The sequence below is a fragment of the Marmota marmota genome, unplaced genomic scaffold, assembly GCF_001458135.2.
Source record: "Marmota marmota marmota unplaced genomic scaffold, marMar, whole genome shotgun sequence".
Classification (NCBI taxonomy): Eukaryota; Metazoa; Chordata; class Mammalia; order Rodentia; family Sciuridae; genus Marmota; species Marmota marmota.
The window spans coordinates 31,143,310-31,166,362 of NW_026000108.1; the positions used below are offsets into that span (position 1 = coordinate 31,143,310).

The 23,053-nt window shown below is 34.4% G+C and overlaps 1 protein-coding gene across 8 annotated transcripts in view; it reads left to right on the forward strand.

Moving 5' to 3' along the window:
• Positions 1–23,053, forward strand: part of N4bp2 (NEDD4 binding protein 2) — a 70,988-nt gene that overhangs the window by 22,780 nt on the left and 25,155 nt on the right. For 6 of the 8 annotated variants that reach the window (XM_048784360.1, XM_048784358.1, XM_048784361.1 and 3 more), the window contains 5 exons: positions 2,201–3,362; positions 7,251–7,375; positions 12,623–12,711; positions 17,138–17,214; positions 21,527–21,682. In XM_048784360.1, coding sequence (XP_048640317.1) covers positions 2,201–3,362; positions 7,251–7,375; positions 12,623–12,711; positions 17,138–17,214; positions 21,527–21,682 — 1,609 coding nt within the window. Of the gene's footprint in view, positions 1–598; positions 691–2,200; positions 3,363–7,250; positions 7,376–12,622; positions 12,712–17,137; positions 17,215–21,526; positions 21,683–23,053 lie in introns of all 8 variants that reach the window. The other 2 variants (XM_048784363.1, XM_048784364.1) reach the window with 1 other exon arrangement.

A 23,053-nucleotide genomic window follows, 5' to 3' on the forward strand; every position in this document is an offset into this window, starting at 1 on the left:
CCCTTGGAAATACACTGCTTAAATTGCCCACCAATGAGGTATGCAGGTTTGTAATACCACTGGCACTGAATAAGTGTAGCCCTTTCACCACAGCCTCTTCAGCATTATGTAGAATTGTTTTAAGATTTTAATAGTAATACATTGTACCTTAATTTGTGTTTTTTTAATAAAGAGAAATAGTAAACATTTTTATAGATGACTTTTCATTAATTCTTACATTCTTATATTTATTGTCCATTCATATTTTTGTTTGTTTTTCTACTATAGTTTAAATTTTTTCCAACACTCTGTTTAAGACTTTTCTTTTTGTTTGATAATGATCTATGTTGGTCTTGTATTTCTTTTTACTTAATGCTGTCTTTTTTTTGTTGTTGTTGTTATATACATGCTAGTTTTTTAAGTTGATCTTTTCTGGTTTTTCTATCATGTAGATTTTTTTCATAGAAATACCTCTTATATTTGCTTTCTTTTTCTTTCTTTTTTTTTTCCCTTTTTTCCATTTTTAGGGCTTCTTGCCTTTGTAGTATTAATGTGATTTCCTGATTGATCCTTCTGCCAGGTTTGCCCCCTCCAATCCCTCTTTGTTTTTCTTCTTAAGGGAACATTAATTGGGTGCTTACTAGGTGCCAGTCCTTGTGCACAGCACTTTTTCATGGATTATCTCATTTAGTCCTCACAACAACCTATGAGGTAGGTACTTTTATTATCCCAATATTACAAATGAGAAACTTGAGGCTTAGGGAAGCTAATTACTTGTTCAAAGTGATGTAGCCAGCAAGTAGGAATTTAAATGCAGGTGTTCTGACTCCAGACCAGAGCTGTTACCTGCTGTGCTGTGCCATTTCCACATTAATCTTCTTTAAAACAAATCAAGGAAAAAACAAAACAAAACAAAACAAAACAAAAACCCAAAAACAAAAACAAACCCCAAATTTTAGATGCTTAAAAGTTTTTCTTGTGGTGCTGGGAATCAAATCCAGAGTTTAATGCATCTAAACAAGTGTTCTACCATGACCTACATCCCCATTTCTAAATACTTAAAAATTCTAATGGTTGCTCATTTGTTATTACAAAAAGAGCTCAGCATTGGAGTCAGACACACCAGTCCTGGCTCTGTCACTTACTATCTGTGTGACTTGAGCCGAGTTGGTATACTTTTTTGAGCTTCATTGTCTTCATCTATTTCCATAGATGTCTTCATATACCTCATAGTATTCTTCGAGGATTCAGTGAGGTGATTTGTATAAAACTTCTAGCCCAAATGCTATGACTATCAGTTTCTTTTCAAGTTCCCTTAAAAAATAAAATTAATATTTCTTAGCATGCCATATAAGACCCTTCTCAATTTTATCCCATCTCCCTTTGCAGTTTTATCTTCTTTTCTTTTCCACCATACATATTGCTGAGTACTCACTCTCTCCAACCAACTTCTCTCAATACTTTAAACATGCTTTGTATTTTCAACCTTGGCTTACCTTTTCCTCCCATTTTGCAAACTGCTTTTTAATCTTCAAGTGCCAGTTTACATATCCCTTTATGTAAAATCTTTCCTGAACACTGCTGTGGCATTTGTACACTCTCAAAACGATGCATTATTTAATTTATAGTATGATATAATTATTTTCTAATGTAATTGTCCTCAATCTCCATTAAACTGCAAAATCCTTTGAAGTAGTAAAGACTCTTATTTGTTTTTTTAAAAAGTATTTCTGATATGTAGTACATGATCATAAAAATTTTTTTGTATTAAGTGAAATTTGTAGTATGGTCTTTATAAATTAGACTTACTAGAATATGTACTTAAATATGCAATACTTAAAATAACATGCAATAGGTAATTGTTGAATAAATCAACTGAATTTAGGACCTTTATAAATAACCCTAATACATACTATTCCACATATTTATACTTTTACTCAACAACTTAATTGAAGACTATATACTGGATGATAGTTTATTATTTGTCTGAAAGAACAGCATTGCATGTCTCCATTATTAAAACTTCTTCAGTAATGCAGTCTTTGTTATATTAGTAAAAAATTAATTTCTAAAAGATGACTTGAATATATATATAAATTTCTCTATATTCCTTTCAAGGCAAAATCCAGTATTTTCCTTGGATTTTAATAAAGTCATGTCTTACTTTTTCAACATCTATATGTATTTTTTTGTTGTTATTGTTGTTGTTCTTGTTGTACAGTTGAAAATGCCATGGATTGTCTATTAGAATTGTCTGCCTCTGATGCCAAGATAGAAGGATCATCTGCACAAAACTTTGTTGCTTCTGAGAACCAGCCAGTTGAAACAGGAAGTGAAATAATGGAGAAGTGTCCTCTTGAAGAAGAGAGTGAAGATTCGAAGATGGATTCATTTCTGGATATGCAGCTGACTGAAGACTTGGATTCCTTAATACAGAATGCTTTTGAGAAATTGAACTCTTCTCCTGATGACCAAGTATACTCATTTTTGCCTTTGCAAGATGTTAATAGTTTTAATGACCCAAGTAAGTTTATAAATTCACATTCAAGTAGTACGACTCCTGTCCATTCTATGCAAAATATGGATTCCAACAGTGAGAATTTAGAAAATTCTGTCTCTACAGTAAGTTCAAACCCATTAACTTCACATTCAGTTTTGAATGGGTCCAGAAGTTTTATAAAGGATAACACTTTGGCTTTGGAAGATGATTACCAAGAAGATTCTCATCTCAGTAGTTCTTTAAATCCAACAAATGACTCTATCATGGGTTGTAGCAATCTCAATCAGAGACAGAGCGAGTTTTTAGAATCTGAGCGTGTTGAGGCTCAACTTTCCGAAGCCTCTGTAAATTTGGATGCTAATGAACCTCAAGCTTCTTTAAACCTTCCTGTGCAAAATTCAGGGTGTGATTTGCCAGATACTGGTGGGAATCAGAGGTCTACTTCTGTCTCTGATATTTTTGTACCTTCTGAAGGGTTCAATTTCAAGCCACACAAACATACTGAACTACCACCAAAGGGGAAGGATATGAATTACTGCCCAGTACTTACCCCTCTCCCTTTACTGCTTCCTCCTCCTCCACCTCCACCAATGTGGAATCCAATGATTCCTGCTTTTGACCTCTTTCAAGGAAGCCATGGGTTTGTGGCTCCTGTTGTAACCACAGCTGCACACTGGAGACCCGTCAACTACACATTTCCACCCTCGATCATTTCTCACACTTCCCCAACAAAGGTATGGAGAAACAAAGAGGGAACAAGTGCTTATCAAGTACAAGAAACTCCGGTTTCTCAAGTTGTAAGAAAGAAGACAACATCATATGTTGGACTAGTTCTTGTTCTTCTCAGAGGCCTTCCGGGATCAGGAAAATCTTTTTTGGCGAGGTACGAGGTTTCAATTGAATTCTAAGAAGTATTATGCATGATTCTGAACAGATAATCTGAATATGCAAAATGCTTTGCTTGATGGAGATGTTTAGTAACTCCTAAGGTATTTTTTTTTTCCACTTGTTTTTTTGAACTTTGTAGCTAATAACACTTTTTTTCTCTAGAAATTTTTATTGGAAAATTTCCTCTCAGAATACCTTTGAGAGAATAGAAGAAAAAATTAAGATGGTTACAATATATTTTTTAATAACTTTTTATTTATTTATTTTTATGTGGTGCTGAGGATCGAACCCCAGTGCCTCACGTGTTCTAGGCAAGTGCTCTACCACTGAGCCACAACCCAGCCCTGGTTCCAATATTTTGACCTTGTGAAATCAACAGGAATAACTTTGTGTGGAGGAGAGTTAATTTGAGTGGGAGAAAGATGAGTTCAACTTTGATCATGGAGTTAAACAACCATAATTAATTTTGCATTCATGGAAAGGAAGTCTTAAATACATGAATTCTACTGGTAGTAGGGAGTCTGAGATTCTAGTATGTTGTTAAATTATATTTTTAGAAATGTGTGCTTTCAAGGTAGAGCATAAGGGATGAACAATGGTAGTAAAAGAACTTCAAATTTTCTGTGATTTATTTATTGCAAAACAGTACTCTCAACTATTTTCTCATATCCATTTTTGTTCATTTTGTAGTTAAGTTAGGTGGTGTGTGCCTTGGCCTGGGTGACCAGAGTCAGTGTTAGAAGTAGCCTTTTATGGTTCCAGTGGCACTCCTTCAAGAGTACTGTTTTCTCTGAATACAATGGTGCGTGCCTATAATTGATTTAGGAGGCTGAGGCAGGAGGATTGCAAGGCCCTAAGCAATTCATTGAGACCCTGTCTCAAAATAAAAAATAAAATGGGCTGGGGATGTGGCTCAGTAGTTAAGCACCGCTCAGTTCAATCCCTGGTACCAAAAAAAAAGTACTATTTTCTTAGTTCCTTTTCCCTTCCCTTAGCTTTTAAATGACAAGAGATTTATTCCTAACATTTTATTTGCCTATACTTTTTTTCTTTCCAAGTTTTTCATTGTTTACCCTCTTTTCTTGGGAGGGTCTTTTCTGTTTGGTCCTGGGTACATTTAGTCTTAGTGAGTATGCATAGTTATCTGTGGAATGTGTTTTATTAGCTCATTTCAGTTATTTTTCTTTTTTTATTTATTTTTTATTTTTATTTATTTATTTTTTTTTTAAAGAGAGAGAGAGAGAATTTTTTAATATTTATTTTTTTTTAGTTTTCGGCGGACACAACATCTTTGTTTGTATGTGGTGCTGAGGATCGAACCCGGGCCGCATGCATGCCAGGCGAGCGCGCTACCGCTTGAGCCACATCCCCAGCCCGTCTTTTTTTATTTTTTAAATATTTATTTTTTAGGTGTAGATGGACACAACACAATGCTTTTATTTTTATGTGGTGCTGAGGATCGAACCCGGGTCCTGCCCGTGCTAGGTGACTGCTCTACCGCTGAGCCACAATCCCAGCCCTCAGTTGTTTTTCTTTTGAAGTAAAAAATGTTTCTTTTATTGTGGGAACTATAATTACAGGCAAATATAAGCTATATAAACCTTGGAAGAGTGAAAATTAACAAAACCTGAAGTTTGAGTTGGAAAGGAATAAAAAAGAGTGACAGTATTAATTACTGTTGTAACAGAACATTAAAATGGGCCGGGTTTCAGTTTTGGTGCCTGGAGAGGTCACTAAGGCTAAGAATCAAATAATATGCCATGTCCCAAAGTTTACAGAGCTTTTTGAAGGGAGTGGCACAAACCAGGTTTTTTTTTTTTTTTTTTTTTTTTGTATCCTGAGTACAAAAGAATGAATGTTGAAAGAGAAAGAGAAAATGGTTGCAGTGCTGTGACATTTTCCCTCTGTCAACTTAGGGTTGCTGAGGGGGATGATGCTTTGAGGTCATCCCATGGTTAGTGAGAAGGTTTTTCCCTTTAGAGCTTGGTGGGTGTTCGCCGGGCTGAGGGGACAGAGCGGGCCTGCAACATCTAAAGGCAGGAGGTTGTACAGGCCCTCAGCCCATTCACTTGTTTTTTGATAGCTTTTACTTGTCTAGACTTCAGTAGTTTTCACATTTTTAAAAAATATTTTTTTTTTAGTTGTAGGTGGACAACAATACCTTTTATTTTATGTATTCATATTTATGTGGTGCTGAGGATGGAACCCAGTGCCTCACACGTGCTAGGCGAGCGCTCTACCACTGAGCTACAACCCTGACCCTAATTTTCACATATTTTATTCATGCATTTACAAATGTATTCTTCTGTAGATAAATCATGGACTGTTCTCATTGACCTAACAAAATTAAAACAATTTAATAATGCATATATTGCAGAAAGTCACAGCATTGTATTTTGAGAAAGAAATTAGAATGAAGGACCATATTTTAAAAGGTATAGAGCTGTGAGACAGGATTGTAGAACTAGATTTCAGAGGCTTTAAAATCAGAGGCAGCTATACTTTGAGAATGGGAAGAGAAAAAAGTGCTTGTCCCAATGTAGGAATATTATTTTTTGAATGAAGAGAGAAATAAGTAGGATAGTGTGGAGACATAGAAGCTGAGTTTTTTTCAGAGACAGTGGTCCACGGCATTAAACTAGTATGTGAGCTCAAGAAAAATAAGGGGAAAAACAGGGCTTTCAGATTTACTGGAAAGAGGGTTATGAAGGGATAAGTTAAACAATTTTGTGGGGTGTGGTGGTGCACGCCTGTAATCCCAGCAGTTTGGGAGGCTGAGACAGGAGGATCGCAAGTTCAAAGCCAGCCTCAGCAACTTAGTGAGGCTTTAAATAATTTAGTGAGACCCTGTCTAAATAAAATATAAAAAAGGGTTGGGGATATGGCTCAGTGGTTATACGCCACTGGGTTCAATCTGTAGTACCAAAACAAACAAACAAACAAAAACTCTCAAGCAATTTTGTTGTCCCATGAAGGTGGAAGATGGATTTAGAAGTTTTGATAATGAGTTAAGGGAAGGAGAGGAACTGGGAAATGATTGAAAGGGTTTTCAAAGTGTGGCTACAATTTTTGTTTCTTTTTTGTGTGTGTCTCAAATATATAGCAGGTAAATTCCAGAATTAGAAGAGGTGTTAGGAATAAAAAACCTACCCACAAAGCTATCTTAAGTTTGTATAATTTTGCTTAACAGATTAAATTGATAATCTATTAACATGATATTTTGGATGTTTTGGGTATACTTGTTTAATAGCAATATGCAGAGAGCTGTATCTATTTTTCCTCCTCTTCATCCTTCTCCTCCTCTTTCTTATTGAGTATTGAACCCAGAGATGCTCTACCACTGAGCTACATCCCAGTCCTTTTTATTTTTTATTTTTGAGACAGTTTGAATTTGTGATCCTCCTGCCTCAGCCTCCCAAGTAAGTGGGATTATAGGCAAGTGCCCCCATGCCTGGCCATCTTCATCTACTTTTAAATATTAGTTCTATCTTAGTATTTACTTGCTTTGAAATGACCTTCTTAAGGTGGGTGAAATAGATAATTGTGTATCAAGTGATCAGACAAGGGGAATGCTTGTGACTGAGCTCTGAAGCATTTTTAGTTGTCAGATATTCTTGGTAATTAAAAACGTACTAATCTTCAGACATTTATAGTTAATTATAATAGTTTTTATAACAAAAATATTTCTGAAAATTACATAAGCAAACTGCCTTAGGCCAGTTTTATTGGGAATCAAACTTATGCTTAGAGGATTTTGGTATGATTTCTTTGAATATTACGATGTTTTCACTCTTGTAAATTGAGTTGTTAAATTTTTTATTTGAATTATGACTGTAATTTTGGAAGGAAAATTAATGAAAATAACTCCCTTTGTCATTCACAGGACTTTGCAAGAGGATAATCCAAGTGGAGTCATTCTTAGTACTGATGATTATTTTTATATAAATGGACAGTACCAGTTCGATGTAAAGTACTTAGGAGAAGCACATGAATGGAACCAGAATCGTGGTAAGAATAGACATAAGATTCTGGGTAATATTAAGAGTAATAGAAAAAGAAAATTCACTTAGTGTTTGTATTTTGAAAAACTTTAAAGAATTTATAGTGAACTTTAATTTTGTAATTATATAATATATATAGTATTATATTAACATGCTTATGTTACATATTGCTTTATTAACTTTTTTGGTCATTGTGACTAATACACCTGACAAGAACAACTTAGTGGAGGAAATGTTTATTTGGGTCTCATGGTTTTAAAAGTCTCAGTCCCAGTCCATAGATGGTCAACTCCATTGCTCTGGGCCAAGAGGAGGCAACACATTGTGGGGAAGGCCCAGTGGAGGAAAGTTGCTCATCATGGCGGGGGACAGGAAATGGGATGAGGGAGGTTCACAGGAAGAATAACCCTTCCAGGACATGCCTCCAGTGACCCACCTCCTCCAGCCATGCCCCATCTGCTACAGTTACCATGTAGTCATTCCATTTAAACTAGGATGGACTGATTAGGTCACAGATCTCATAAGGCAAGCATTTTACCTCTGAACATTCCTGAATTAATAGGAGCTTTTGGGCGGACATCGCATATCAAAAACATAGTATGTAGTAAGAGTTAAACAAGATAGTTTTATTTCACAGGATTAAAATACCTTTCATAAATGCTTGAAATATTGTATGGCACATTTAAGTTGTATTTAATCCATAGGGATCTTGTCAGAAATAAATCTACTTTTCTGCTTGAATCTCAGTTGCTCAAGGAGGTTACAGTATCTGGTATGCTTTGGTTCCTGTTTTCTTTTTTTTTTTTGTTTTAGGTGGACACAATATCTTTATTTATTTTTATGTGGTGCTGAGGATCAAACCCAGTGCCTTGCACATACCAGGCCAGCGCGCTACCACTTGAGCCATATCCCCAGCCCCTGGTTCTTGTTTTCTAAAATGGAATTTGCCTTGTAACCATTGATCTTCCCTATAGTGGTTTAATTTTTATAGAGGATAGTCTAAAAATGGCTCTCTTCAAACAATCTAAAAGATGATCATAGGTGAAACTTTAGTTTCCTTTTTAGTACAGCAGCCAATTCACTGAAGGTGACTTTATTATTAAATGTTTAATGACTTGCATAATTTGAATTATGTGTGGGAATTTCTATTAAAACATGCAGATGGTATTTTAGTTAGTTTTTCTTTTATAATAAATGCACTATGAAGGCGATACTTGAGTTTGGCATCCTTGGGCATTGTGAAGTTTTTACATATTCTTTCTTGAGCTAAAAATTAAAGTGAGAACTCAGGAATATGAAATTATGAACACAGCTAAAAGTAAAAGAGGCAGTATAATGTACTGGGAATCAAGTCTGGATTTGCCAGTTACTAGCTGTGTAACCTTGTACAAATTATTTATTTACTCCAAGGCCTAGTATCTTTGTCTATAAAAGAGGATGTTACTGGGTCAACATAGCCTTATTACAGCAACAACCACAGCAATAATGATGATGATGAAGATGATGAAATAACACATTTATAACACAGGCTAAATTCTTTTTTTGGTGGGGGAATACCAGGGATTGAATTCAGGAGGACTTGGCCACTTAGCCACATCCCCAGCTCTATTTTGTATTTTATTTAGAGACAGGGTCTCACTGAGTTGCTTAGTGCCTCTCTTTTGCTGAGGCTGGCTTTGAACTCATGATCCTTCTGTCTTGGCCTCCTGAGCCCCTGGGATTACAGGTGTGTGCCACTGCATCCAGCTACCCAAATTCTTTTAATATTTTTTAGTTGTAAGTGGACACAATACCTTTATTTTATTTATTTATTTATTTTTATATGGTGCTGAGGATCAAACCCATTGCCTCATGCGTGCTAGGCAAGCACTCTACCACTGAGCTACAGCCCCGGCCCCCAAATTCTTTTAAGCAACTTTATTGGGATAAAAATCTATGGGTCTTACAATTCACTCATTTAAATTGGACTGTTTTAGTTAGCTTTTTCGCTGCTGCAACTAAAAGACCTGATCAGCACAATTGTAGAGGAGGAAAAGTTTACTTGGGGGCTCATGGTTTCAGTGGTCTTAATCCATAGACATTAGACTCTATTCTTTGGGACTCCAGGTGAGGCAGAACATCATGGTGGAAGAGTGTGGCAGAGGGAAGCAGCTCACATGAGGTTTCATTGTGGTTTGATTTTCATTTCCCTGGTGGCTAAAGATCAGGAAGCAGAGAGAGGTCTTCACTTGCCAGATACAAATATATACCCCAAAGCCACACTTCCAATTCCTACCTCCTCTAGCTATACCCTACCACTTCAGTTACCACTCGGTGGTAATCCTGTGGGGATTAATTCACTGATTGGGTTAATACTCTCACAACCCAATCGTTTCTCCTTTGAATATTCTTGCATTGTCTCACACATGAGCTTTTGGGCAACACCTCACATCCAAACCATAACATGGACAATTTAATTGTTTTTAGTAGAATTTAATATTCAAAGTTGTGTACCCATTACCACAATCAATTTTAGAGCATATTTATTACCTCAAAAAGATTCTGTACCCATTAGCAGTCATTCCTTATTTTTTCTGTTTACCTTTTTTTTTTTAAAGTGTGTCTCATTCTTGAGCACCGACGTTCTTTTTTTTTTTTTACTTTGTTTTATTTATTTATTTTTATGTGGTGCCCCTCACAGGTGCTAGGTAAGCACTCTACCAATGAGCCACAACTCCAAGCCTTCCATTTATTTTCTATCTTGATAGATTTGCCTGTTCTGAATATTTCATATAAATTGAGTCATGTAATATGTGGTCTTTTGTGATTGGCTTCTTTTAGTTAGCATAATGTTTTCAAGATTCATCTACACTGTAGCACGTGTTAATACTTTTTTTTTTTTTTAGTACTTCATTCTTTATAGTTAAGTTTCCATTATATGAATATGTCACATTTTATTCATCATTTTGTCAATTGATGGACATTTGTTTGTTGCTTCCTTTTGGCTATATTAACAATGCTGTTGTAAACATGCATGTCTGTGTCAAATCTTTTTAGGAATTTCTAGCCTGTTTTCCAAAGTAGCTGTTTCATTTCCATTGCCACTAATAGTTTTCAGCCTCTCCATATCCTCACTAACAATGATTATTTGTCTTTAAAAAAATTTTTTTTTGTAGTTTTAGATGGACAGAATGCCTTTATTTTATTTGTTTATTTTTTTATGTGGTGCTAAGGAACGAACCCAGTGCCTCACGCATGCTAGGCAAGTGCTCTGCCACTGAGCTACAGCCCCAGTCCTATTATCTGTTTTTTTGATGATAGTTATTATCTGTTTTTTTGATGATAGTTATTTTGGTGATTGTGAAGGTATTTCATTGTGGTTTGATTTTCATTTCCCTGGTGGCTAAAGATGTTGAACATCCTTTTGTCTATTTATTGGCCATTTGTAGTTTTGATTGGAGAAATGTCTGTTAATAGCCTTTGCCCATTTTAAAGTATTTGTATTTGTCTTTTCATTATTGAATTGTAAGAGACTTGGCAGAACATTTAAAATTTACAAATAATTTTCTTGTAGACTTTCTTGTTGTGGTGCAGTGTTAATTTCCTGAATGGTCTAATTCTTTGAGAAAAAAGTTAGTTTCATAAAAAAATCCTTTACAATAGTATGTGATAGCTAGGCGTGGTGGCACATGCCTGTGATCCCAGAGCATTGCAAGTTCAAAGCCAATCCCAGCAATGTAGCATGGCCCTAAGCAACTTTGTGCGATCCTGTCTCAAAATAAAAAATAAAAAGTGCTGGGAATATAGCTCAGTTGTTAAGCATCCTTTGGTTCAATCCTCAGTAAACAACCCCCCCAATAGTATATCATAATGTTTTCTTTATTTCAAATCATTACATATTTTATATGTATTTATGGGGTTTAAAAAATATTTATTTTTTAGTTTTAGGTTGACACAATATCTTTTTAGTTTTATTGATTTTATTTATTTTTTTAAATACAAGACAGTGGAATGCATTACAGTTCTTATTACACATATAGAGTATGTTCACACCAATTCATGCCTTTATACATGCACTTTTTTTTCTGCATTATAATTCTTATTACACATATATACCACAATTTTTCTTATCTGTTTATATATAAAGTATGTTGACACCCAATCATACATGTACTTTGGATAATGATGTCCATCACATTCCACCACCCTTGCTAGTCCCCTGCCCCCTCCTTTTCCCTCCCACCCCTCTTCCCTATCTAGAATTCATCTAATCCTCCCATGCTCCCCCTCACTACCCCACTATGAGTCAGCCTCCTTATATCAGAGAAAACATTCGGCATTTGTTTTTGGGGGATTGGCTAACTTCGCTTAGCATTATCTTCTCCACCATCATCCATTTACCTGCAAATGCCATGATTTTATTCTTTTGACACAATATCTTTATTTGTGGTACGGAGGATTGAACCCAGTGCCTCACGCGTGCTAGGTGAACACTCTACCACTAAGCCACAACCCCAGCCCGTATTTATGGGTTTTTTGGTACTTTTTAGAGACATACATGATTTTTTTGGTTTGTTTTAGAATAATTTTAGATTTATCAAAAAGTTGGAAGGTTAGTAGAGAGCTTCTATGTATCCTTCAACCATTTCTGCTTGATGTTAACATCTTATATATAACTATGGTATATTCATCAAAACAAATTAATATTGGTACATTACTATTAATTAAACTCCAGACTTTATTTGGATTTTAACATTTCCACTAAAGTCCTTTTTTGTTCCCAAATCTAATATAGCCTACCATGTAGTTTTTATCTATTTATTTATTTATTTTGGTACCATAGATTGAACCCAGGGGCGTTTAACCACTGAGTCATATTTCCAGCCCTTTCTATTTTTTATTTTAGACAGGATCTTGTTAAGTGGCTTAGGGCCTTGCTAAGTTGCTGATGCTGTCTTTTTTTGAACTTTCAATCCTCCTGCCTCAGCCTCCCGAGCTGCTGGGATCATGGATGTGCGCCACTGTGTCCAGTCCATGTGTCTTTTTGCATAATATAATTTTTTCTGATTACATAGCTTCAGTATTTATTATTCAACGTTGACCTGTACTTTAGCTTTGCATGTCCTCAAAAGTGGTATTTAGAAGTCAGGTAGTGAGTAAAATTAGGTTATGTCTATGGTTTTCAAATTATGTAAACAAGATCAGATTTTTTAAAAATCAAGATAATACTTAATATTATTAAAGGTGATTTGTCATTTTCTATTGTATTTTTCAGCTAAAGAAGCATTTGAGAAGAAGATATCACCAATAATAATAGACAATACAAACCTACAGGCCTGGGAAATGAAGCCATATGTTGCTTTGGTTTGTACCATAAGTTTTCTTAAGTTTAAAATAGTGTGTTTGGAAACATTGGAGGATATTAATTACCCAAGTAAATCTCAAGCCCTTGAGAATCTCAGGTTGTTCTTTCTCTGAGTTTTCTGGTTATTGGTAAAATAAGAAAAATAGCACAAACAATTCAGCTGGGTTTTTCCATAAGCTAGTAAATTTATTTAATTTTTAAATTCTGTAATTCAGATGTTAATTTCTGAGATTGTTTTTTTGTTTTGATATGTTTTATGAAAAGATCATGTTTATTAAATTACAAATTAACCAAAAACTAACTTTTTTAGCTATTCTGAGAAATTCAGAATTCTATAAACTTTATTATCTATTTGCCAAATTTGCCAAATTCTCCTTAATACCTAGCCCTTCTTCCTTTGCCTGAAGCACACCTACGTCACCTTCCTACCTCATTTGCCTGGTTTACATTTACTTGTTCTTTTTTGCCCATCTTTGGGGTCATCTCTTCTGTAGCTGTCACTAACTTGTTAAAAGCCAGTTAGATACTTTTTCTACTCCCATAGTACCCTCACTTACTTCTTTTTTTATTGATTTAAAAAAAACATGACAGCAGAATGCATTACAATTCTTATTACATGTATATAGCACAATTTTTCATATTTTTGGTTGTATATAAAGTATGTTGAGACTTCTTTTGTAACATGAAGCATACAGTTTTTATCAGTAGGCCATGGATCAGACTAACTTTTTCTATAAAGTAACAGTAAATATTTTAGGTTTTGAGGGCCATAAATAATCTCTGTTTCTTCCTCTCTTGTCCTTTCTACTCCTTTTTCCTTTAAGGATGTAAAGAACTATTCTGAGTTTCCAAGCTGTACAAATATTGGCTTTTGTGCTGGATTTGGCTTTAAGCCATCAATTTATTCTCATGGGTAGAACCATTGTTTTATTTGTCATTGGATCTTTAGGGCATAGCACTCACTATACTTGGCATATATTAATTATGTATTAATTGAGTAAATCCATAAATGAAGCTTTTGTGAATGTGGGGTAATTTTTTGGTTTATTTCTCCATCATTAGCACATGCAATTTCTACTGTAGTGAATGAGTGTTGTGTTTCCTCTTTTATATTCTTAACACATCCAGACTCTGTTTGTCTCCTTTGCTGTACCTAGTGCACTTGTACTATTTTGAAGGTATGATTCTTTACCCTTCTGAAGAAAATTGTTGTGTCTTTTGAAAACAAATGAGATTTTTTTTTTCTGTGTAGGGGCAGTAGAGGAAACAGATTTGATTTTAGGGTACTGGGAGCTGAAATTTGGTTTACTTTTGGGCCCCAGGAGTTCTAATTTCTGGGCTAATATGTTTATCATAGGAGTATACTATCTCCCTTGACCTTACGTGATTTCTCCATAGGGCTTCCTTTGCTTCCTGCTGTCTTCTTAGACATCTCAGCTCCTTGGGAGGTTGAGGCAGGAAGATCCCAAGTTTGAGGCCAGCCTTGGCAACCTTTGAATGATTCTATCTTAAAATGAAATGGTCTGGGGATGTAGAGCTCAGTGGTAGAATGCTTGCCTAGCATTCCTGAGGCCCTGGGTTCAATCCCCAGGAGTGGGAAAAACCCAAGGTTTTAAACACTTTATTTTCCTATGTAGAAAATAGAGAAGGCTTCTCTCCTTGCTGAATTTCTGATTTTTTTTTTTTAGGCCTCAGGCTTTTATAATTTTTTCTTTTTCCTTTGTTCTTATATAATAATTGAAAATATAGAAACTATTTTTCTGTATTGATTGCTTGGCTCTTCCCAGTTGCACTTTGAAATATATAAAGGATGCCACCTTATCATGGAGTGCCACACTCATGTTTTCTTCAAAAAGTAGATACAGTAATTACTGTAGAGAAGGGGATCACTTTGTGGTAAGAGAGCTGTCAGGAAGTGGAATAGAGCAGAGAGAACAATCTGTTACCACTTTGCCTGTTCGTTCACAAAAAGTAGCTAAGTAATGAGTTGAGGATAACTAGGGAGCAGTCAAGTAGTCTTATTGACAACTGCCACAACTTATTACTTTGCTTTAAACATATATATTGCTTCTCTTTGGGAAGCTTGATGTAAGGCAGCCAGAATGCTCCCAAATAATATAACACTTACCTGATCATATAAGAGTTGAAAAGATTTTAAAATTCACATTCTCTCTTGTGTGTTGCTACATGACACCCCTTTAGGTAATAAGACACCCAACCTATTGCCAGACGTAGAATAAGTTGTTTGAAATTTGGTGCTGAGGTGAGGAGATAGGAGTAGGCACATTATAGGACATTATATTACTTCCTTGTTTCATGTCTGGGTTGACTTTTGGGCTTTTCTGTTTGGAATGGAAGAAAATAGCAATGACCACTTTGGGTATCTTGTCATAAAATTGAAGGGATGGATATTGGGAGATGTAATGAATATTGGGGTGATGGCAGGGCCGATTATTAAGGACTCAATCACTATAAGGATTTTGCATTTTTTTTACCTTGAGTGATCTGTAGGGTGTTTTAGTTTGGGGCTTCCATAACAAAATACCATAGACCAGTTAGATTAAAACAACAGAGATTTATTTTCTCACAGTTTTGAAGGTTAGAAGTCCTAGATTAAGCTCCTATAAGTTTGGTTTCTAATAAAGGCTGTCTTCCTGACTTGAAGATGGTTATCTTCTCATTGTACTTTCACATGATGGAGGGAGAGAGCACTTTGGTGTCTTATATTCCTGTTGGATGAGGGCCACACCTTTCTAGCCCTATTTAACCTTAATTACCTCTTTAAAGGTCCTATCTCTAAATACTGTCACATTGTGCAGTTCTTTGATTCAACATATGATTTCTGGGGATAGACAAACTTTCAGTCCATAATAGAGAGCTCTGAACAGAGTAGTGACATCTGAATATTATAGGATCTCTGTAATGCACTAATGAAAATAGATTTGGGGATATGTTTTGAAAGTAGAGCAAACTGAATTTTTTATTGGATTGATGTATGATAGAAAGAGGAGTGCTGCTGAACATGTGACACACACCTGCAATCCCAGCTACTTGGGAGGCTGAGGTGGATCTTGAGGTCAACTTGGGCCACTTAGTGATATTCTGTCTTCCCCGTCCTCCACCCAAAAAGGACTGGGAATATAACTTTGTGGTAGAAAGCTTGCCTAGCATTTGCAAGTTCCTGGGTTCAATTCCTAGTACTGGTGGGATAGAGGAGGAGGAGTCAATCAATTGTGACATTAAGGTTAGTCTTTGTCTGGTATAACTGGAGATTATCATTAGCTGAAAAGAAAGTGCTAGCATAGAAAAGACGGAGAAGAGTATGAAATAGAAGAGTGTGTCATAAAGTAAGTGTGTTAGATGTGGCTTAGAGTCAAGTGAGAGAGAACTGAGAATCGTAGCATTTTTCAATGTGGAAGTTATTTGCTTGTTTGATGCCTATTGGTAAGGCCTGAAGAGAGGCTAGAATAGAGTAATTAGAGAAAGAAAAGATGGTAATAATTTTGAGACTTTTTTTTTTTTTAAACAAAAGGGAGCAGGAAAATAGGGATATAGCTGACAGTGGAAGTAGAGACAAGAGTAAAATGGGAGAAATAACTGGATGGAGTTTCATATACTTATGGGATTGATTAAGGAGGGAAGGAAGATTTATTGATGGCACAAGAGGGAGAATTGCCCTTCTCAGTTATTTTTGGTTAGGAAAGAGGGGCTAGATCTTGTGTACAAGTATAGAGGTTGGCTCTTAGTCTATACCTATATTAGCGCTTTGAAAATGTTATAAACTATTACTTAAAAGAGTTTCAAAATTATAAAAGTTATGCACATATATGATAAATATTCAAATTGCAAAAAACAGTGCCTGAAGTTTTCCTTAGAGTTAAATGCTCTATATATTTTGACACTCTTTCTAGAAGTTTCTGTGCACATACAAATGTATGAATAATTCTTTTGTAACCAAGTGAAAAATTCTTTGTCTTAATTTTCTTAGCAATTTATATTAAGGACTTCTTTTATTAACATGTGAAATTTTAGAAAATACTGCATAATATCTTTATTTTATGGTTATACCTTCATTTACTTAGCCAAATCCAAGTTAATATTCACTGAGTTATTTGTATTTTCCACTAGTACAAATGATAGTGCTGGATATCCTAACATATGTGTATGTGGGGTGTGTGTGTGTGTGTGTGTGTGTGTGTGTGTTTATCTATCCATCTTTGTTCTCTTATATTGGCTATCAGTAACATAAATTTCTGTAAGTTAATTGCTGGGTCAAATAAATTGTGCATTTTATCAGTTTAACATACCCATCAGATAATCTTTGGGGTTCTTTCATTTTTTAACATGCTATGAGTTTAGAAACAATGTATATAATAATTTCATAGAAATAATTGTTTTAAAGTGTTCTTGTCTTTTCATTTGTAGTCTCAAAAACATAAATATAAGGTCCTCTTCCGGGAACCGGACACATGGTGGAAATTCAAACCGAAGGAGCTTGCAAGGTAAAACTTAGAGGCTACCTAAAATGTTTGTTATTTCATTTCATGACAGTAACAGAAAAATCCATGTAGATTTTTTTTTTTCTCTTATGGAAGATAAATGAAGTAAAATTGACTAGATTTCAGCTTTGCTACTTAGAAACTGATAACAAATTTTGTATTGTTTATGGGGTTTTTCCATTTTTAATAAAGGTTTTTTGTTTCTAAAATTGTGTTTATAGTCAAAAAAATTTCAATTGTTTTATGTAGTAGTACTTCATTTCCTTTTAATAGTAACATAAATATCTAAAATGAGAACTGACTAGGATTTGGCACAGCTGAACTGTGTGCTACTGGGAGGTTCTTATATTGCAGAGTTAGAATGTTGAAGGGGGTGGTAAGGATTGAAAAGGTAGTAAATGTCACATCCAAGTATTTTCACTCTCTCACCTCTTAGGATAATACTTTTTTATTTGGTTGCTTGATGAGTAAAAATGTTACTTAGGACATGGACATACAATGTGTTTTGCTTTATTCTCTGTATTTCTGTAGAGATAGGCCTAACTTAATTTTGGTCATGCTGTTTTCTCTTGGTAGTTTTAACTAACTTTAATACTAACTAAAGGACAACATAACTTTACTATTCACAATGTTACATGACCATTACCACTAATTCCTCCATTTCCTCAAAAAGAAACCCTGTAACTGCTAGCAATTACTAGCAGTTACCCCCTCCTTTTGACAACCACTAATCTGTTTTCTGTCTCTATGGATTTTCCTGTTTGGACATCATATATAAATGGTTGTACAACTATAGCCTTTTGTGTCTGGCATCTTTTACTTAGCATAATATTTACAAGGATCATCCATGTTGTAGCACATATCTGTATTTTTCTTTTTAATTATCTTTTTGATACTTTACTGGATTTGGTTTTCTGTAGTCCATTTAGGATTTTTGCATCCGGATAAATGAGTGAGATTGACCTGCATTTTTTCCTTCTTTGGCTGGCCTTGGCTGCTATCAATAGTTTTAGGTCCACAAAATTAATTGGGAAGTATTGTCTCTTTTTCTCATTCTAGTTTATCTAAGTTCAGGCATTTGATAAAATTTACTTATAAAACTGTCTGGATCTGGTGTTTTCTTTGTGAGAAGGTTCAATTAAAATTTTTCCATCACACCAAAATTATTAAGACTTTTATTACATCTCTGCTGCATTAACAATTAAGTTTCTCCTTTCAACCCTAGTATGTTTAAAGGATCTTCCTTTTTTTTCTTGATTATTCTCACTAGAGATCAGATTTCTTTTTTGTTACATTTTATTTTATTAGCCTTTCAAATAAACAACTCTTGGGGTTGGTTGATCTTTTCTATTGTAAGTTGTTTTATGTTTAATTAATTTCTGATTCTCTTTATTCTACCTTCTTTGCTTTTTAAAAATATCTGTTTTCTTTGCTTTTTCTGTTATTTTTAAAACTTCATTACCTGAACATACAAGTCATTTTCTGATAGGAGCATTTGATGCCATATATTTCCCTGTGTGCTACTTTATCTGGTATCAGAATTTTAATATATAATGCTTTCTTTTTTCTTATTTGTTTTCTAAATTGCATATGGTTAATTTTATTCTCTAATTCTTGGGTTTTTAGAACTGTGTTTTTAAATTTCTGGATAGGTGTTATCCTTTTTAAAAAATTGATTTTCAATTTACATATAGGAGATCAGATTACATGGTTTGTATCATATTAATTCTTTGATATTTTAAAATGTGTTATGGCCCAGTGGTCATTATTTAATAAATATTCCATGTTTGATAAGAATGTATACTGGTTATAGTATGTTAGCATATCCATTAATTATGCTTATTACTTAATGGTGCTTAACATCACCTATAGCTTGCTATTTTTTTTTTCCTGCCTGATAGATTAGTATTTGGGAAAGTGATGGTGAAATCTCCCAGTGTGAGAGAGGTGTGTTTATATATTCCTCTATTATGTTGAACATGTCAGTTTCTCTTTATCCTTCTTCCTAAGTTTGCTGTATATATATACTGAGAGTATTTGTTCATAGGTGCTTAAGATTTTGATATCACCCTAATGAAAGAAACTTTTATACCTTTCTAGTGATTTTTTTCTTTCATTTTTAATAGTAATTATGCTGTGAAGTTTAATTTGTCTAATATTAATAGAACTATGACAGCTTCCTTTTAGTATTTTAGTGTTTCTTTTTTCATACTTGTGCTTTCAACCCTTCAATGTCTTTATGTTTAGATGTATCTCTCGTAACTGCTATGGTCAGGTTTTAAAAATTCTATTCCGTCCATCTTGGCTTTTAACTCATAAACTTAGTTATTTTTGTGGTTTTGTTATTCATATAATTGATCATCCTTCTTACTGTCTCACTGTGCTTTCTCTTTACCTTACCTTTTCTGTGACTGTTCTGTCACAAGAAATTATATAGTTGTTTTTTTTCTCCTATCATGCTTTATTTTAGAATTTTTTGATTAAATCTACATTTTGTATTCATTTTTTTACTTTATCAATTTGTAGATTATATACACTATATTTATTCTTTTGATAGTTACTTGATATGTTTTATCATACAAACTTTAAAACCATTTTCTTAGCCTTCTTCTTCATAAGTACAAGAACTTTAAGACATTGTAACCATGATACTTACTTCCCATCCAACTTACATGGTATCATTGTTTAGTATATATTGGCAGCATTTGTTTTTACTTATTCATGTAGTTATTGCTTTGGGCTTCATTTTTTTCTTGCATTGTAGACCTTTCATCTGGGAATTTCCCTCTGCCTGAATTTTTTTTCTTTAAAAATTTTCTTTACAATGAAGGTATGCTTGGTGTCAGACTCTTTTTTTTAAATTTTAATTTGAAAGTCCTTTTATTGTTTTCATTCTTGTAAGATACTTTTGCTGTATATTCTAGGTTGATAGTTATTTTCTGTTTTTTAAGACATTTAACTCTCTTCTCATTTCTATTTTTGTTAACTTAGCTGTCTGTCATTCTAATTGTTGGTTCCTTTGTAGATGACTACCTTAAAAATTTTTTTAAAAACATTCTGGCTGCTTTTTAATATCATCTCTTTGTCTTTGATATATGACAGTTTCGGTTCTGGTTTTCTAGTATGGATTTCTTATTTTTATCTTGTTTGGAATTTGGCTCCTGAAATCAGGGGATTGGTATCTTTCATCAGTTCTGAAAAATTTTCGGCATTTTTCTTTAAGTTGATTTTGTCCCATACACTCTCTTCTCTTCCTGGGACTTGAATTAGATATGTACTAGACCTTTTTGCTCTGTCCTCTATGTTTCTTAACCTGTCTTTCATATTTTCTATCTCTTTGCTTCTCTGTGATCTGAAACCAGACAAGATCGAGGTAGGTAAATATGAAAGCCAGATTCATCCAAGAGGCAAACAATAACATTAGCCCTGGGATTCAGACGTGAAACCTTGACTCTAACCTAGGATAGAAGAGTTGTAGCTGACATGTTTTCATTAAGACAAGACACTTGAGTGACTAAAGCATAACCATCTCACCTCCTGGGCAGATGCAGATCCAGATGCCATATGAATGAAAGCTCCTTTAGTTTAAGGGCTAAGGATTTCCATGTTTTAGTTTCAACTAAATATGAGCTCACTAACAAAAACACATGAAGAAATAAGCCACCATGAGTGAAAACACAAATAACTTCATATTTGGATATCCAGAGTCTGTTCTTTGCTTGAACTTAAAATTTAATAAAACATGTTCATTTTAATTTACTTGGGATCTAGTTTTATTATAGTAGGAGGGCAGTTTGGGGCATCTGGTCTGTCATACTGGCACAAGGGGAAACTTTTATAATGTGATGTCTGTTACTTGCTAGTTAATAGTTCGTTAATACCTTGAAATGACAGTCACATGCTTATGAGATTTTTTGCAGACTTGAGAACAAATTCTTTTAAAGTTATTGGAACCTCCTTTTTCACAAATTGATAAAGGGTATTTGGAAAAGATTGTATGGGATGATTAAGAAAATGGCAATTTATGAAAAAGTCTGACAAAAATGAAAATTAAAATCAAATAGCATATATTACATCATAATAAACAGTTTAAGATTATGTGTTAGAAATGTATCATTAATGGGGATAATAGCCCAGTGGTAGAATTCTTGCCTAGTCTGCTCAAGGCCCTGAGTTCCATCTCCAATAGTGAAGGAAAAAAAAGGAATAAAAGAGAAATGTATATGTATCATTGTTTTCCTAGACATTATATTTCTTAAAAAAAAAAAATCAATTACCAATATCCTTTGCACCTTTTCTTTCCTGGAATTTTTAGGCGTAATATTCATGGGATAAGCAAAGAAAAAATAACAAGAATGTTAGACCACTATCAACGTTTTGTTTCAGTGCCAATAATCATGAGTTCTTCAGTTCCAGAGAAAATTGAACGTATTGAATTATGTGCATATTCTTGTGAGGATAGAAGTTCCAGGTAGGTTAAAATGCCTTATGTAAAAAAATTCAATTTGAAACATGATATTTTTTGAAACCGGTTACTTTTGGAGCTTGTAAAATTACTGCTGATTAACTTTAAAAATGAGGTAGACTTTTGTTATTTTTAAGGGTTTAGGTACAGTCTCCTCTGGAGTTAGCTGAGGTTAATTAGAGAAGTGAAAGTTCATGTGAAAGATAATATAAAAGTTTTTTCATTGTATTTAGAGTTTTGTGAATTTGTGATTGTACTATGAATACATCTGTCTTCTTTATGTAATGTGCTCTACTATTCCAGTGTTTCCCTATCTCTTCACTGTTGTTATTTTATGTATATCCAAATCACATCTTAATTTTCTAATATTTTACTGAAAATATTCTTTCAAGCTAGTCTCATAAAAGTTAGTTATTCATGATATACTTTTACTGAGTTATATATGTTGTAGCCCTTTGGAAGTTTACTATCTAGGATATACTTGTGTTAGTCAGCTTCCTTTTCACTATAACAGAATATGTGAGACAATCATCTAATGAACAGAAAAGGTTTACTTTTGGCTTGGTTGCCCTATTGCTTTTGCCCTGGGTGAGGCAGTTTATCATGGTGGGATTGTGTGGAGGAGCAAAACTGATTACCTTATAGCCAGGAAGCAAAAGAGGAAGAAGAGTCAAGGATGGGTCGGGGGCTGTCCCACAATCTCGTTCAAGTACATACTCTGGTGTGTACTTGAAATATCCCGTTAAACTTACCTTCTCGGCAGCAGAATAGAATAGACAATATGATTGATGTATGTACATTCCATGTATGTATTATATGTCAAAATACATTCTGGTATCATGTATGACTAAAAAAAAAAATAAAAATAAATCGTATGGTTAAAAAATAAAATAAAAACAACAACAACAACAAAAACCTTGCCTTCTCACCTCTGAATGTTCCATATTACTTAGTAGTGCCACTCAGAGAACTAAGGTTAACTCATGACCTTTGGGGAACACTTAGCCAAACCATGTCAGTACTGATTCTACTAAGTATTTATAGTACATGAATATTTGATAAATAAGTGAGTAAAGAAGAACCTAGATATATGTAGAGGTCTTAATTATGCATATTTTATGATGATAAAAGATGGAGAGGCTCTGTTGAAAGGAAGTTGGAGTTAGGTGCTGTGGTGCACACCTGTAATCCTAGCAGCACAGGAAGCTGAGACAGGAGAATCAAAGTCAGCCTCAGCAACAGCGAGATGCTAAGCAACTCAGTGAGACCCTGTCTTTAAATAAAATACAAAATAGGGATGGGAATGTGGCTCAGTGGTTGGTGGTTGAGTGCCCTTGAATTCAATCCCTGGTACTCCCCCGCCCCCCCCCCCCCCCC